The following is a 19,062-nucleotide window of genomic DNA, read 5'->3' as shown; positions in this document are numbered from 1 at the left end:
AAGTTTCACATTGTACACTAAAGTAAAACATGATCATAAATGTATGTAGTTACAGTATTATACAATGTACAATCATATTTCTGAAAGACTATACAGTATAATGCCATTTTATGGAGTCCGTGTACAAATTCTAATTCTCCATAAATTATTATTCTTCATAAGCACTACCACAAAGAAGGAAAAACAGCATACTGTAGTTATGAGTTTAACAGTACAGCATAGTTATAAATAATTTGCAAACATATACAACATTCTTTTTTACTACATGTAATTGTTAAAATTTACCTTTACAATTTCTTTACAAAGCATATTTTCAAACTGCTGTAGATACAAGCCTGTACATACGTGTATATAATGTACATGTTTAATATCACATCCTCTGCATACATGTACATGTATATATGAACACTGTACAAACTGCTGATATAAATTGAAATCTAGCATGAATGGTGTGAAATTGTACAATTATATTCAATAAACATAATTAGTAAATAGTAAGCAGTCATGTAACAAATTCTAAGATATACTTCAGCATCTTTCAAGTCCTTACAAATTTTACTTTTTATCAGCTTTAGCCATTACTGTAACCAACACAACATGTACAGTGTCGTTCTTGTACATGTTGTGACTTACAAATTAATTCATCTAAATTCCATTAGAAATGTATACCAAAGATGGAGGTCACAAAATTATATAATGGGACCAGTGTATTTATTTTCAAGGTACATGTGTACATGCTCGTTTGAGAGAGAAAAAAATCACAAAAGTTTGAAATTTACAATTTTTTTAAGTACATGGTTATGCTGTAGAGGGCACATTGAAAAATAAAACTTCAGTTGAAGAAAAAGAAATTTACTAAAGAGGGAAAATCAGTAAAAGGGAGGCCATGAACTTGTTTTCAACATATCAGCACCTCTGTAGTAGCAATGTGCATTACAAACATTTCAAATACGTCAATATATGGAGTTTGTGAAAGAGGTGTTTTATATTCGAGGAGTATAGAATTAAAGATTCAACATCTTTCAGGATTAACATTTTTTCAGGATGCTTTACTTGATGGGAAGAGTTTCTTGCAATTGATTCAAACTTCAATCCAATGATCAGTACTCTGAAGTTCAAGTCTACATTCATATTTTCATGAGGTCTACTTACAATTTCAGTGATTCACATCTGTAGTCCCATATTAGAATGCATTAACATGGGATTCTGTGGTGCCATGGCCTCCCCTTGTTCAATCTTGAACCTCTCTACATGATGATATGCATGCCTTGGATAGGCAGCTTGGGTATGGTATGGAGGGTAACTTTCCCGACCACCCACCTGATCGCGAGGCACATAGCTTTCCAGATTTGTGGGACGGTGGTGATCGGTATAGACCAGGGGCTGACGTGGAGGCTCACGACTGACATAGTTCCGAGGATGAATGGCCTGGTCATGATCAGGAAATGAAGGCTGTGGGTGAGCATGCTCCGGAGTTCTGTATGCCTCGGGGATCGCGAGACGCTCGTGAGTTGGATAACTTGGTTGCCGAATGTATTCACTGTTCCCATAGCTCTCTGGGGCACGAGTTTGCTCTTGCTCTCCGTAACTTTGTCTCCGTGGATGTTCCCGGTTCACATAGTCTTGTTGTGAAGGTGCAGGGGCCGGAGTTGGGGCTTCTTCGGCTTCAGAATAATGTCTTTGGCTCAAAGGACGTTCAGGCTCCTCATAACTTGACTGACTCACTGGACGTGGGTGGTCACTAAAATGCTGTTGGGTAGAGCTCGGTTGAGGAGTTTGTTCAAATGTTTGCTGGCGTTTTGAGGGTTGTGCGGATTCCTCTTCGAAGTCTTCCTGGTTTGTAGAATCATAAGATGGTTGTTGTCCAGGTGTGACAGCTAGAGGCTGTGGATTTTCATTGAAGTTAGGTTGTGTAGCAGGTACCTGTTCATCAGTACTGACATCGCCATCACTTGATACTTGAGTCATATCTGCTTCTCCTTCACCAGGTACCTCTTCACTTGTATCAAGACCCACCCTCCCTGCCTCATCAACTTCCTGGCTATCATCAGCAATCTCTCCACTTTCATTTTCCTCCTTTTCCCCATCAGACTGCAAGTCAGCATCTAAACCATGTTTATTCTTAACATGCCTCTTGAGATTTCCCTTGTTGTTGTACTTGCTGCCACAAATGGAACATTTAAAAGGTTTGTTCCCAAAATGGAGGTACACATGGCTATCAAGATTCACCTTGCGACTGAACTTCTTGCCACAGATGTTGCAGGAGAATGGTTTCTCATCTTTGTGGACAACCATATGATTACTGAGAGTCTGCTTTTGCGAGAAAGACTTGTCACAAATTTGGCATTTGTATTGTCGGTTGTTAATATGGAGTTTGGCATGGCGAAGCATGTTAGCCTTAAGAGCAAAGGCTCGGTCGCAAATGTGACACCTAAATGGCTTCAAACCTGAATGGATCAACTGATGTTGTTTAAGATGGTGCTCCTTGAAGAACTGGTGTCCACATTCAGAGCAAACATGAGGTCGTACATCTCTGTGCCTTGCTAAATGATCTCGCAATTCAAATGGAAAGGCAAACTGCCTTCCACATTCTGTGCAAGTCAGTTCAGGTTTAAGGGGTGCTCCTTTCTTCTTTGTGGATTTTCTTGGAGAATCATTTGGTGATCGATTACGAAAACGTTGGGTTGCAGGACAGTTCCGTGTAGGCTGAAAACGCAGTGTTTCCATAGCATCGGGCTGAAGGACAGCCTTACCAGCATCTGGGTGAACAAGCTCTGGTTGAAATAGCTCTGCAGGAAGGAGACCATCATCATGGGGTCCATGTTCCGATCCTCGAGGAGACTGTGACCCACCATGACTAAACTGCTGTTTCATGTGATCATGCCCTGGCGACATGGCACTACTCCTTGAAGATACACTGTCCTGCCTCTGGGGAACCTGATCACCTCTGGGTGGAGTTTGATCGTTTTTCTGATACATTTGATCACCTCCTTCAGCATTTGGATCACTTCTTGGAGACATTCTATCATTTCTAGGAGACAGCTGGGGATGTCTTGGTGGGGTACGGTCATTTCTCTGCAACATGTGATTTGATGAATGTGGCATGTGGTCTCCTCCAACTGGTAGATGCCCTGGAGATATAGGCATGTGATCATTTGATGGTCTCCTCACCGCTCCTACAGGCATTTTGCCATAAGCAGCTTGCATCTGAGCAGCCTGCATTTGAGCGAGCGCTTGTGCTTTCATGGCTTTTGTACGTCTCCTGCCAGATGGCATATACTGCGTTCCTTCAGGAATATTTGCATACTTGCCCTGACGTTTGACACCACCAATAGGAGGCATTTGATTTTGAGAGGCAATCATAGGGTGCATGGTTGCAGAAGCATTAAAGTGTTGTAGATTGTCACTATCACTTGAAGGACTTCGATTGACCTTCTTGGGAGGGCCGCTTCGCTTCCTATGTACCTTCTTGTGGTGAAACTGCAGCTCTGAAGGGAAGGCAAACTTGCGTCCACACAGCTCACATGTGCAAGCAACGTTAATATTGTGGGTTACCATGTGTCGCTTCAGGTGGACTCTCTGATTGAATCCCCTCCCACAGATTGGACATATGTGCTTCCTTCTGCCTGTATGGATTACCTGCAGATAAAGAAGTGAGAAATAGAAAACAATCAATTAAATTGCAATATGTGTGTCCCAGTGCATGTATGTATAAAGTACATGTATGCAACAAAATAAAAATTTCAAGTACCAATATTCCTCACTCATGCTTTGATTTCTTCCTCTTTCATGAACCTCTGCTTAAATTTTTATCAATACCAATTTATCAACATACAGTTCAGTTCTTGATCTCATTAAAAGACTGAAAAATACCTTACATTTTTTCTACTATATTTTGAAAAAATATTTTCAAAGTAGAACTCCAGGCCATTGATATTGGTCCATATGTACGCTATGATCAATTATGAAATTCACCAAAGCAACCGCTACTAACTACATACCAAAACACAGAACAATATTCCTTACTTTTTGTTCGGGGGGGGGGGACATTTAACCCACAAGCTTCACTTTTTAGTTCCCCCCTTTTTCCTCATCTACTACATGTATATTATTGTACATGAATTATGAAATGCATTTTTTTTCTGCTCTCTTTATGTATGTAAATATTTAATGACTAGAAATGCTTTTATAATGTTATGTGTTGTAAATATGAATTGATTTTTTACTGATATGGAAATAAAGACATTAAACTTGAACTTTGATAAGCCTGAAAACCAAACATTTGTTTTCAAATCAATCTAACTTACAGTCTGACCTTGACATCAAATTTGGAGAAAATTAAGAAAAAAAAAATGATTAAAGGTAAAGTCCACCCCAGAAAATTAAAAGAGAAAAATCAAACTAGCATAACGCTGAAAACATTTAAAAAACTTTTTATTTTACATCCAATTTTGATGAAATTTTCATGGTTATGCTTGTTGGATTTTTCTCTTTTTATTCAAATAAACTTTTTGTTGGGGTGGATTTGTCCTTCAAAGAAGAAAATTTATGTGTGTATTTTTTCGTAATAATCAAATGTTAACAAAAGGACTTACTCTGTGAGTGTTGAGGTGGGCAACCTGCTTAAAGCTCTTTCCACATGCCAAACACATGTGTGGCTTGATCCCACAATGATCCAAAAGATGGGCGATGAGATTACTTTTACTAGTGTAACTCTTTGGACACTGATTACACATCCACTGCCAACTACCCCTCACCAAGATGGGGTTAGAACTCTTGGTGTCAAAGAGATTTGAAGGGTTACCAATTTCATCATCGTCCCCTTCATCGTAGGATGGCATCATGGTGCCTTCTTCCATACTTGTCTCTGCAATGTGCTTCTGCTCTGTGGAAGTCTCCATGCTGCTATTCAAGTTGGAACCTGCCTCCATTGGAACATTAGTGTTAGAGTCCATGCTGGTGTTCATATTGGGATTAGGTTCCATCCCAGTTGCAGTGCCTGGGTCTATTGTGCCACGGTGGTTAGGGTCCATGGCTGCCTGATGACTAGACTCCATAGCAACCTGATGGTTGGGGTCCAAGGTGCCCTGATGATTGGGGTCCATGGTGCCTTGTTGGTTAGTGTCCATGCCTGCTTGATGATTGGAGTCCAAGGTGCCTTGATGGTTAGGATCCATGGCTGTCTGGTGATTAGGTTCCATGGTGCCTTGGTGGTTGGGGTTCGGTGTTGGTTCTCTTTGGTCTGTGTAGGCAGCCTGGGGCATGGAAGGCATCTTGTTGTGGATGTTGGGTACTGCCGGAGGAGCAGTTTGAGGACCTCCTTGCTGGTCTGATGGCAGTATGAATCCATTCTCACGGGCATTCATGGCCTGATTGTATTCAGCACCCTGAGCAATGGCTGCTTCTACTGCCTTGCTGTAATCCATTCTGGGAACAGGTATATTTTGAAATGAAGATGGTGGTTCTCTTGGAAGCCTCTTTCCTCAAGAAAGATATCAGAATAAAGTAGTTCTCAGCCTTCAGACTGTATGGTGTTAACGTGTTGAATAGTAGCCATCACATTACTAAAAAGCAAATGAAGAAATGATTAAGTGTTAATAAGTGCAAGATAACACATGTTGTACCTTACTGCATGTGAGGGTCAAATCTCTGGAAACAACCCATAAAGGATAGCTCGGTCAGGTATTTTGAAAATCTAACATTGCTGGGGCCCGTTTTATAAAGATTTAAAACTAGTGTAACCTTGCGATCATGACAAGTACCATGGTTTAGCAAGTAATCACAATCAAAGCTTCCATGTAGCTTACAATAGTGACAAATTTATAGTAGTTACAAGTCTTCATGAAGTGGGTCTGGGATTTGCTATTAATCATAGCTCCGAGAGCCTCTAAATAAAGATGAAAATTGTTGCAGATAAACATTGTTGCATTTTTTAAATTACGGTATACTCTGTGCACACCATCAGGTAAGATACATAACAGCAGAGGTGTGTACTGTTAGTACCTGGACAAAAAGTGTGATTTTCTAATAGACAGAGATGCTAACTGATAGCTCAAAAAAATCCTGAAAACCCAGGCCGGGGGTCCAGGGGCCCGTCCAGGGGCCCGTCCAGGGCCCCTGGCGGGGTCAAGGGCGAAGCCCCCTGAAGCTGGAACGTTTTCTTATTCTTTAGACTGAGGGCTGAAATCATTAATCTACAGTAGTACATAACAAATAATTAATGACATAATAAACTTCATATCATAGGCAAGAAAGGTGCTCAAAAAAAAAAAAAATCATGTAACCCGTACTCATTACGGTACGGGTTAACCTGCTGCGGGTTAATATGCTGCGGCCAATGGGTGCGACTCGGGACGGGTGTATGTAGCAGCTGGGGTGCCCTTTTTCACTCACTGTACTCATCAACAAGACAATCCTATACTATTGAAAATCCATAAATCACAATTTCTATCAAAATGATGGATAGTTCACACATATGAATTGATGAATACGCACCAGAGAACACATATTTCATGGTAGCAAATAGGTTTTCAGCTGAAATCCCGCGGCAGACAACCAATCACTCACGCAGCAGCAGGCGATTGCAGCCACATCGGGCCGTGCTTCGAGCGGTTCTACCGGGCGATCGCCCGACTGGGATAGCGCTGACACCCGTATCCCTGCAGGGTATAGGGCGGCGTTTGCAACTGCTGCAATGTATTGCTCGCGCGTACCGTGCAAGTACAGTATACCAGCTAAACTTCATGCTGCGCACAACGCTAATAATTTTCCGTCTGCGCAAATTGGCCATCCAAAATTGAAATTGCGCTCTCCGTAGCGAACTCCGTGACAAGATTTGGAGGGGAAATTTTTACGGATTTCACTTTGACAATCGATTTTTTTTTCCCGGAATATTTTTCAGCAAAGGAAAAAATCCGGAATTCCGGAAAAATCCGGAAAATTAGCAACTCTGAATAGAGTACCGAAGCGATGGAGTCAGTTGCCATGGTATCACAGCCTGGTTCTAAACAAATGAACCCACCGAAATGAAATATGCTTTTTTTTTCAGACGAGCCAGTCATTTGCAAATACAAATATGTAGAGATGATCGTCAGCTGTGACTCTGTTTAGAACAAGCCCACCATGACACCATGGCAATTGACATCACACTTCATAACTCTATTGCTATTGCCATGCACATCTACAAGGTCATGCATTGGCAGTTCTCATAACTGAGATAACATAAATTGCTGATTCCACAATCAAACACTTACATGTACTTGTAACTGCACAACTCAGCAACACAATACAACCCATAACTGAATCTTCATGTCTATGAAGCTATTCATTGTACAAGTTCTATGGACAAGTCATTTAATATTAAATTTGCGTTTTCATAAAAAACATATTGAAATCGCAGCAATTTAGGGTAACCTACAGTAGTTTTACAAATGATATTGTCACAGAGTTAGCTACATGTATTATGTAATCTGCATTTCAATGAATGAATTTCCCCAGATCTGTCCTCTTTCTTAATAAAAGATAATAAATTCTAATTTGTATATTTTTTATCATGATGAAAAAAAATCTAGAGGTGACAAGAACTCTTTTCGATGTGTGTCAAATTTTAAGGTTACTGACCAATCAAATATTATGTTCTCATTTTTGCTTATTATAGACAATGATTCATTTATGAAATCAATTATCAAGTGCATAATTTCCATAATATTGATCTTAAGAACAATGGATATTAAGTTGTGCAACAGGTTAAACAACTAAATTAGTGCTTAGTCACAATGTTAAAACCACTAAAGTAATACACATTTCCAAATTTTGAGTTTTAAAAAAGTTTGACCTTACAGGAAAAAAAAAATAACCCTCCCCCAAAGTTCATGAAATTTGTTTTTTACATCTTACATCCATGAAATAGCCATCTATTGGATAATATCACTTTGATATCATTTTTTTGGTTGGAAACTATCAGTATCAATAAAATTAGGAATAATCTGTTATTTCTTCACTCTAGAAGATCAATTTCATTTGACTCATTAATTGTACTTATTTTGGCTCATGTTCTCAACTTGAATTGAATTTACAACAAAGAAGTGGAGAGCATCTGGCAGTCTCCCCTGCATTATGTCGTTCAATATAGCAGCAGTGCTGACTTTGAAAAACAAATATTGAATATTTATTTTTTTTAAAGAAAACACAATTCATATAATAAAATACTATATTCATTTGACCCTAAATGACCCTTTCACCTTGGTCATGTGACCTGACACTCCAGCAGGATGTTCAGTAATACTTGATTACCCTTATGTCCAAGTTTCATCAACTGGGTCCATATACTTCGTAAGTTTAGATGACATTTCAAAAACTTGACCTTGGCAAGATTTCAATGTTGATGACACCGCCGCCGCCATCGGAAAAGCGGCACCTATAGTCCCACTCTGCTATACAGGCAAGACGAATATTGGTCAGCTTAAATCTAGATGAAGTTGGCTTAAGTCAATGAACTTTTAGTTTATTGATAATACCCTGCGAATCCATCTTGACGAGTAAGACTATATCAGAGCTGCCGACCTGAACAAGAGCATTTCAGTAGTTTTCAAGCTGAAAATCAGCATTTTGGTGAGGAAATCAGTATTTTTAAAGAAATACCTTAGAATAACACATAAAACCATAACTTCAGAAATCAGTAGTTTGCATGAAACCATCAAGGGTATTCTCATTTGTCAGTACTAAATACGGAAAATTTGTACCAGTTGGTAGCTCTGCTAATAATCTCTGTTTGTGTGGTGGGGGGGTCAAGTTGATGAAATTTAAGTGGCTCAAAGTCATAAATAATTTGAAAATCAATTATTTAAATACATATTCTTAGCTTAAATCCATTGGCATATTTCTTTTAATTTACATACTATAAGAGTGAAATTACAATTTGCCAGAATATTATGCATTTATACTGGTCCCACATGTAGACATTGTTGTTAGTAAATCCAGTGACAGGGTTAACATAAACTCACATAGTCAATAAAGAAGGGAATATACCACTTTTTTTCAACTAATTAAAAACAAATTTCAAGGAAATATGGAAGAAAGATGGGCATTTCATAGATGAAAATATATTTAAAACGTGAAATTTTAACAACTCTTTTTTGTGTTTGTGTGTGCCCCCCCCAAAAAAAAATGGTAACTGTCCATTTATTGTTAAAAAACATTTTTTTTTCAAAATAAACAATGCCTTAGTCCTGATCTCATTTTGTGCTCATTTGCCCATACAGTTTCAGTCCATGCAATTTGTTCACATGAATTACCTATTGTTCAGCTTAAAGGGGCAGTTCACCTTGATGAAAAGTAACAGAGAAAATAATAAAAAATATTGGTGAAGGTTTGAGGAAAATCCGTTAAAGATTAAGTTATTAGAATGTCAAGTTTTTGATTTGTGACATCATAAACGAGAAGCTGCCCCATGTTATATAATATAAAAACTTTTATAGTGGTATACAATGTATGTATTAACAAAAAACATTTTCAATTTTCTGAGAAAATTACTTTCAATTGATTTTTTATATATGATATGTAGAAAAGTTGCTGGCATACAGTATGACGTCACAAATCATAATTATAATTCTAATAACTTCATTATTCTTTGATGGATTTTCCTCAAATCTTTGCCAATATTTTTTTTTTTTCTGCTACTTTTACAATAAACTTTTTGGTCAGGGTGAACTCCCCCTTTAAAGGTCAAGTCCACCTCAGAAAAATGGTGATTTGAATCAATAAAGAAAAATCAGACAAGCACAATGCTGAAAATTTCATCAAAATCGGATGTAAATTAAGAAAGTTTGACATTTCAAAGTTTCGCTTATTTTCAACAAAATAGATATATATGAACGAGCCAGTTACATCCAAATGAGAGAGTCGATGATGTCACTCACTATTTCTTTTGTTTTTTATTCTTTGAATTATACAATATTTCAATTTTTTACGAATTTGATGATTAGGACCTCCTTGCCTGAAGCACAAAATGTTAAAATAATAGAATTCCACGTGTTCCGGGAGGAATGAAACTTCATTTCACATGACAATTACGAGAAAAGCAAAATATTTCATATTTCATAAAATAAAATACAAAAGAAATAGTGAGTGATGTCATCAGTCTCCTCATTTGCATACCGACCGAGATGTGCATATAACTGTTTTGTGAAATGAAGCGAAACTTGAAAATGTCATAACTTTCTTATTTTACATCCGATTTTGATGAAATTTTCAGTTTTATGCTTGTTGAATTTTTCTCTTTTTATTCAAATAAAGTTTTTGTTGGGGTGGACTTGTCCTTTAATTTCAATTTGGTCATCTTACCCAAATTCCTCTAGGACCCAAGCACAGGCAGAATTTTAAAATTTTCCTTTTTTTGGGGGGGGGCTATTTTTTCTTCTTTTTTGAATCGGTCCTATTTAAGTTGTCAATCATACACTTTAACTTTTTATCCCCCAAAAAATTGTATGATTTAATTTAGTTCACCTGGAAATGGAATATGCTCAATTTGCTACCACATTTATTGTTACATAGTCATAGATCTTCAATATTAAAATAGGATCATTGAAGGGGTTGACATTATTTTTTCTTTACATCTAGATCTAGGCCCTAATGTTAGTCCTTTATATTTAGATTAGCAAAGATCAAAACATGTATCAAAATTAGGACCGATTCTAGTCCCATCTCAAAGACAAAGTCGAATGTTTTGTTTTTTTAGTCAGAGAGAAATTTTTTGAATCGGTCCTATTTAAGTTGTCAATCATAGACTTTAACTTTTTATCCCCCCAAAAATTGTATGATTTAATTTAGTTCACCTGGAAATGGAATATGCTCAATTTGCTACCACATTTATTGTTACATAGTCATATATCTTCAATATTAAAATAGGATCATTGAAGGGGTTGACATTATTTTTTCTTTACATCTAGATCTAGGCCCTAATGTTAGTCCTTTATATTTAGATTAGCAAAGATCAAAACATATATCAAAATTAGGACCGATTCTAGTCCCATCTCAAAGACAAAGTCGAATGTTTTGTTTTTTTAGTCAGAGAGAAATTTTTTGAATCGGTCCTATTTAAGTTGCAATCATACACTTTAACTTTTTATCCCCCAAAAAATTGTATGATTTAATTTAGTTCACCTGGAAATGGAATATGCTCAATTTGCTACCACATTTATTGTTACATAGTCATAGATCTTCAATATTAAAATAGGATCATTGAAGGGGTTGACATTATTTTTTCTTTACATCTAGATCTAGGCCCTAATGTTAGTCCTTTATATTTAGATTAGCAAAGATCAAAACATGTATCAAAATTAGATCTGTTAGGCCCTAAGGCCTAATATAGCCTTGGTTGGTCTAGTCCCATCTAGTCCAGTCAATCTAGCCAGAATAGGGGGGTGACCCGCCACTAATTGCAACACTTGATTTTCCACTGCAATGCTTTCCAGGAAGGTCCCCTTAACAACATACTAAAAGTCCCAAAAAATCCAAGCAGTGGAAATTTATGAAATTTGCATATTATGCAAATTAGCCATAAAAAGTTAGAAAAATAAGGAAAATAGTCCAAAGATTACAAATTAAGCGTCCAAAACAATTTAATTTGAGCGAAAAGTAATGATAAATAACTGTATTCAATGTTTTTATTCAAAAGCGCAAACAAATCTACCTAATTTGCATATTATGCAAATAAGCATCCTTATATGGAAATATTTCAAGATATTGTAATTGTTCTCATATAGACTGCTTGAAAACATTTGATTTATGTAGACAGGGCAAGTCCAAGAATTCGCGCGCGTTACGTATGGGACATTTCAGAGGCTTCAATGACCTGAAAAATAGTGTTATTTGACTTTGATTAGATTGAATACCCTCATGATGGTAGACATCTAGGAGAAGAATAATCATGGAAAAAATGGTGGCACATGACCTCGACCTTGACCTTTTAGAGAGAAAAGATGGGCCGTTACGTATGGGACGCAGAAAAAAGACAATTTTTAAAACAATTTTTTCAAGTTGAGAATTCTCTGAAAGTATTTCATTTGACAACTTGTAACTTAGTGTGATAGAAGTCACAATACTCTAGTATATCTAAGGCAAGTTTCATGTCATAAGCCAAATCCCTCTAATTACAGACTCTAATTAAACAAATTAATGACATGTTACGTATGGGACAGTTACGTATGGGACATTTTGTCCCCATAGAGAACGTACACAATTTCCCCCATAATTCAACAAATTGAAATAATTTAAAATATGGAAATAACAAAAGAGTTTCTATCTTTTAAAATGTTCTATTGAGACATATTTGATATGACTGAAAAGGAAATTAGCCATTTCAACATTTTTTTCCTTGTTTTTCATGGTTTCATGAATTTCTTATGTATTTCTATTGTTTTTTATTTTATTCATATTTTTCCATTTTCACAATTTTTTCACTTCAATTGTTTTCATTAATCAGTATTCATAACAAATCAGTCTTTAAAAACTAAAGAAAAGGTAAATAATCACTTTTTTAGAGCACTCTTGAATTTTTTTTCTCCATTCACTTTGTACACAAATCTCCCCATTGACATTGTGTGTAAATGTCCCATACATAACATGTTGTCCCATACGTAACAATTTTTTAATTAACTTTTAATTAAAAAGTAAACTCTATTTCTGAAACTTTTTGGGGTATAACATTTTCATACTTTATAAATTAGAACTTCCCAGAGATGCAACAATGCAAGTATTGTATTATGAGAAATAACTTAAAAAAACATCCTCAAAATGTTACGTATGGGACATTCCATCCTTGGACAAGACCTAATTTGCATAATTAATTGGATGACATCACATTTTTTCCCCCAAAAGTAATAAGATGTTAGGGGGTCCATGTCCCACCTATGACTAAATCTCACAAGTTTTGTTTTTATTTTCTATGAGTTTTTATAATTGTCCCATACGTAACGCCCATTTTACCAATTATGCAAATTAGGTGCCCCAAATTAGCATAAATATGCATATTATCAGATTTTTCTTAATTGAATTTAAAAATTTAACATTTGGGCTTTCTTACCTCACCAAAGATAACTTCTTAAATTAAAGATGAAATTTTGCCTTCTAGGGTGACCTTTTCTTGGACTTGCCCAGACATTTATATGCTACTATCACTAAGCATGAGAATTCATCACAATGCCTGAAAATTAATTTGCATTTTATGCAAATTAGCCATTAAAAATAGGAAATAAGGAAAATAATCCAAAGATTATATTATTAAATGTCAAAAGCAATTAACTTGAACAAAATTTTAATGATGAATAAAAAAGTACAATGTTTTTATTTTAAAAAGCTAGCAAAATCTGCCTCATTTGCATATTATGCAAATAGGTATCCATATATGGAAAATGTCAAGATATTTGATTTTCTCACATTGACTGTTGTTCAAATCATTATGCTGCTATCACTAAGCATGCATATTTATCCTAATATAGTTTGTATTTAAGGGAAATACTGGAAATGTGCTCTTCACAACCTAAAGCCATGTTGTTAGTCTGACAAGATGATGCGATTGGCAAGAACAAAGCACATTATTTGAAATTGGTGAGTAGTTTGTTAGAGCTGACATCCCTTTCTTATATCGATGAGAACGACAGAAGGGAGGCCAAGAAAAGCAAACTTATGGCAGGTGAGATCTGATGAGTAGTCTCATTAAGAAGTGTAACAGAGATTCCATCTGGCCTAGTAGCTTCATGCAGATTGTTTTCTTTAACAATTTCTTCAGTAGTTTGGCTACACCCGCTTGACTCTGGTTATGTCTGGGTCACAACAGGGTTCCAGGACTTGCAGAGCAGCGTCATCATCATCATGATTAGTGGTAAATACTAAGACTAAAAAATCTGTTGTCTTCCAATGTAGTCATAGCGCATGATATTAAGGGCTTCCAACATGCTAGTTGTTACAGCCTGGATCATTGCCAATCCGGTCAACAAATTATGTACTATAGGCTTGTCTACAAACCATTCTATGGTCCTCCTTCATGCATTGTAGCTATTCTGAGCTTCACCTTGCTGATGCTCAACATGCGCAAGCCTTCCTATAAAACTTTTCTTCCGACACAATTTATGTCCAGTGTCTCATTGAGGCAACTTGTGTCGGAAGAAGACAAGGGTAATGGTTTGGTTCTGGTCAAAGTCCTCTTGATTGACATTCAATCTCCTATGCTCGACTTGTCGGATTTCAGTACAGAGAGTTGTATGATTGTCCAAAGTACATCTGCATGACACTATGAAATTCAGCATTCCTCCAGAAGACATCCTTAGTCGTACCATAATTTCTGAAAGGTTTAGTCCTCTGTATACCCTCACGGTATACCAATGAGTAACACAAAGTGGCAAACAAATCCTGGAATGGGTACACACTGTTTAATCAATGTTGGATGGTATTTGATAGTGATGTTAAAGGTGTTCCGTTATGTTGTGTCCTCTTGTTGGAAAGGCAATAATCTGGCTTAGTCCTTCATCTGTTAACGTCTACTTGGTTGTTCATTGTCTCACTGAGGAATTTCCATTTGCCATAAATATCAGGAAATTTATATTATTTGCATACGATTTGCTTAGAAACTATAGCTACAATATATGGAGTTGCCATCCTTAGGAGATTCATCAAAGAGGAAAGAACAGAAAACGGATGCTTCATCCTGAAGCAGCAACTGGATTCAGCAAGGACGTCTAATCATGATTCCTGTATCTGAAAAGATGTCTATATACACTTTAAGCCTTTATCATGAATTTATGAATGGCTTTCATGTCGCTCGTATGGGCAAATGCTCATTGGTATTTATAAACCATGCCCAGGGATCTCGTGATCCAAGAAAGTTACTCATATTCACCACCAAGACAAGTGGTGTGCTACAAGGACCAAATATTCAAAGCTAACGAGCTTTTATTTGTACTGGGTGTGACATCTTGTACTGATCACTTGACAATCAAGGAGCATGCTAGCGTGGACTATACTAGCAAGAAACGCAAAGACTCTACCAAGTAAAGGAGAGAGCAGGACTTGGGTAGATATATGAAGCATTCAAACAGTAAGACCCATGTAGAACTGACTCATCATTGCACAATATGAGTGGGGTATCTGCTCCGGTGGTAACTGCTCATGAAAAAAGTCAATATCAACCAAGCAAGGTCATCAAGGTTACATAATCTACGTGGAATTTTAGAGGAAAATATCACAAGTTTTCTTGATTATTTATAACATGCCGGATGCTTATTTGCAAAATATGTACATTCTACTTCAGATATTAAGCTGATAATTAATGTACTAGGCATTCTTAGTAGTCATACATTGATCTAGATTCACAGAGGGGAGACCTTTGAAGGGCCTTTCAAAGACCAAAAATTGGCAAGGTCTTATACAGCAGTCTCCAAGATCACTGAATTTTGTCATCTCTGTGGAATGGCTCAGAAAGACCCCTCGAAGAACTCTGAAAGACACCTGTCCTAGAGATCTTTCAATGGTCTTTCAGAGATGTCTATGCATCAAGTGATCCTTCAGATTTCTTTCCATAGACTTTGCCTGGTCTTTCAATTATCTTTTGATGATTTTCCAATGATCTCTCATGAGTCTTACAGTAATCTCTGAAAAAAATCTCGAGAGACTGCCGAAAGATCATAGAAAGACTAATAAGAACTTTGAAAGTTCATTGAAAGACCACTGAAAGGCCAGCAAAAACAATTTTCCTGTAAGACCGCTGAAAGACTGTTTTGAACCGTTTCAAAAGGTTTTGGACTCACGAGGATCACAAAGACCATTGAAAGATCTATCAGGAATCGTGAAAGACATCAGAGATCTTTAAAAGTTCGTTGAAAGATCAAGCAAGTTTTATGGTCTTACAGCAGTCTTTCAGAGCTCTTGGTCTCTTTGGAATGAGGGTTTAACTGTTTGTATGAGAAAAATACAAATTTCTGGGTTGTTTTTTTCATCAAGGATGCTCATAATTATATATGCAAATGATGTAGATTTATTTACATTTTTTTTATTTGAAGAATTATTAAATTTGTAAAGATTATCATAAACTTCCATTCAATTTATATTGTTTTCCGCACTTGATTTCCAAATTTGGGATTATTTTCCTCATTTGCAAATTTTTATGGCTAATTTGCATAAAATGAAGTTTGTGATTTTCCTATGCTTGTCTATTTAATGGCTTTAATATGGTGTTAACTTCCTGTAACTTAAGGCATTGCCATATTCAAATTTCAATAGATAATCTACTTGCATTTTTTAAGGAATGTATCACCAGTGTGTTTTCTTGAATATTTATTACATACTTATTTGCATAATATGCAAATGACACTACAGAAACTAAGCTTAATATGAATCTATTCAACGTCCTTAGTGATAGCAGCATGTAAATTTCAACATTATTGAAATTTTCAAGCAGTCAATGAGAGAAAACTCACAATATCTTGACAATTTTCCATATAAGGATGCTTATTTGCATATTATGCAAATGAGGTAGATTTTTTTGCACTTTTGATTAAAAACATTGATTAAAGTTATTTATCATGAATTTTTGCTCAAATAAAATTGTTTTGGACACTTAATTTGTAATTTTTGGACTATTTTCCTTATTTTTCTAACTTTTTATGGCTAATTTGCATAATATGCAAATTTCATAAATTTCCAGTGCTTGGATTTCTTGGGACTTTTAGTATGTTGTTCAGGGGACCTTCCTGGAAAGCATTGCAGTGGAATATCCAGTGTTGCAATTAGTGGTGGGTCAAACCCTATATTGACTGGACTAATCTCAAAGACAAAAGTCGAATGTTTTGTTTTTTTAGTCAGAGAGAAATTTATTCTCAATTTCTCACAAAACAGTTTTGCTGGACCTGGTTACAGTCAGTAATAAACTAGATAGGCCTTAGGAGTTAGGTCCATATTACAAGACCGACAGTTGATTCTTATTATTAATTAGGCCTTTCGTAATAATTTAGAATGCAAACTAACTTGGTCAGATCTAAATAGCCTACTTGACTTGACACTCAGTCTCACATTGCACTCACTGCGTCTTCTCGCTGAACCACTGAGTACACAATACACAGCGTGTGTGTATGCGTGTAGAAACAGCATGCATGCATGCACACTCGACTGCAGTCATTCATTTCCGCTTCCACTCCTTTCTCCTCCACCTCTTCTCTATCACATACAAAGAACCCTACGTTCACCACTAGCGTGTGTTAGAAATGGCAATCAGAGAAAGGCAACTAGAGAAGAAGTCGCAGCTTGCATGGATATTTCGACTATTTCTCATCTGCAAACACCAATGCAATACACACCATACGATAGCTTGTTATCATGCTAATTGTAAACTTACCTGCATAATTCTATAAATGAGCTGGATCAAGTGGAAAGACAAATAAATACGCTATGTTGTGATTCTCTCCACTCGGTTTTCTTCCGCCCGACCTGTTAAATTCTTTTTTCTATCTTTCCTCATCGCCAGAGGGCGCCAAAGTTTAACATCGAAATCAAGAGGAATACAAATTATAATTTTTTTTTTGTTTCTTGGGCGTTCCCGGGGGATTGTTTACAGACATAACAGTTAGAGTATGTGCTTTTATGCTATCTTTATCCATATTATGTAATACATACATCCTCCAATTAAAGGGGAAGTTCACCCTGAAGAAAAATTTGTTGTAAAAATAGCAGAAAAAATAGTAAAAAATATTGGTGAAGGTTTGAGGAAAATCCGTTAAAGAGTAAGAAAGTTATTAGAGTTCAAAGTTTTGGATTTGTGACGTCATAAACGAGCAGCTGCCCCATGTGTTATGTATTATAAAATGCATGAATTTCAAATTTTGTATGGTTCCTGATGACTTAATTTTGTTTTCTATTCATGATCGGGTGTGAAATGATTTGTCTATTGACATACAAAAGGTACAGTGAAAACCGGCCATTTTCAATTTTCTGAGAAAATGACATTTCATTGATTTTTTACCATTCGCTATGTAGGATTGCTGCTCGCATATGACGGCACATATCAATTTGTTGTGTACAAAAAACGCTCCTTTTATAAGGCATAGAAATGGGACGTTTAACGCACAGTCACTAATACGCGCCGCTGTCTTCGCATCGTGCAGGCAATCTACGTGTATAGTGGCGGGCTGCTACATTGCGGTGCAGGGGTGTTCAACTTACATATCGTGAGCGCACTGCTCAGCTGCGTGTTTTCACTTCTTCTCCTTTCTCTCCTTTTCTTGTCATTTTTCCTCGCATTACTTGTTTTCATAAATTTCCCTCTCACTTTCCTTGTTTTCTCACTCCCTTCAGTTTTGTAACTCTTCTTGATCACTTGCATTCATTGGCACACCCCCCGGTCAAAAATGGTACGGTCCTATCCAACATACACTCAAGTCGTCGCTGTACGAATAATGAAAACGTGCAAAATTCTTCACGCGCTGCGTTGCCTAGCTATGCGTGTGTACTGTGTACACACAATGCCATCGGCTGAACCCGCCAAACTATAGTGACCAATTATTGCAAAAGCTTTTGCAAATGTGAAAAGTGACAGAGGTTTTTTTTATCCAATCAAAATAATTCTTAGGTATTCGCAATCTACAGCATTTTCTGCAAAATGTCTTTTTTTGATAGGGTCTATTGTGACGTATATATTTTTTTACAACAATGTGAAGTCGCACCAAACGTTTCGTTTCCTGCACTTGCCCATTGGCTCATGTACAAATGGATTTCCAAAATCATCAAGAAAGGTTCCAAAAACCTCAAAAGTGACAGAACTTAATTTGACTAAAATTAAATGAAAATCATATCATGTTCAAGGTGAGAATTTGCTCTATTCTATTCTGTTTTGATAGATCACCTTGTTGACGCGTTTGGGAGATATCTTAGCAAATCCGTCAAAAAAGGCGTATTTTTCTATTATTCTCCATAGGGAAATAATTTAACACGCTACGCACTGCAAAAAAGGAGCGCAAACAAATTGATATGCAAATCAAATAATTGAAATTCTAATAACTTTTTAATTACTTGATGAAT

General features: G+C 36.5%; 1 protein-coding gene across 1 annotated transcript; it reads right to left on the bottom strand.

Moving 5' to 3' along the window:
* Nucleotides 1–279: 279 nt before the first annotated feature.
* Nucleotides 280–17,495, bottom strand: LOC121415363 (homeotic protein spalt-major-like). The gene is made up of 3 exons (XM_041608545.1): nt 17,384–17,495; nt 4,596–5,564; nt 280–3,639 (listed from the first exon to the last, which is right to left on the bottom strand). Exons 2-3 carry the CDS (start codon nt 5,424–5,426, stop codon nt 1,165–1,167), a joined length of 3,306 nt encoding a protein of 1,101 aa, XP_041464479.1. The 5' UTR covers nt 5,427–5,564; nt 17,384–17,495; the 3' UTR covers nt 280–1,164.
* Nucleotides 17,496–19,062: the final 1,567 nt, after the last annotated feature.

The sequence above is a fragment of the Lytechinus variegatus genome, chromosome 5 (genome assembly GCF_018143015.1).
Source record: "Lytechinus variegatus isolate NC3 chromosome 5, Lvar_3.0, whole genome shotgun sequence".
In the NCBI taxonomy this organism is placed as follows: Eukaryota; Metazoa; Echinodermata; class Echinoidea; order Temnopleuroida; family Toxopneustidae; genus Lytechinus; species Lytechinus variegatus.
This window is presented reverse-complemented; position numbering and strand designations above follow the sequence as displayed.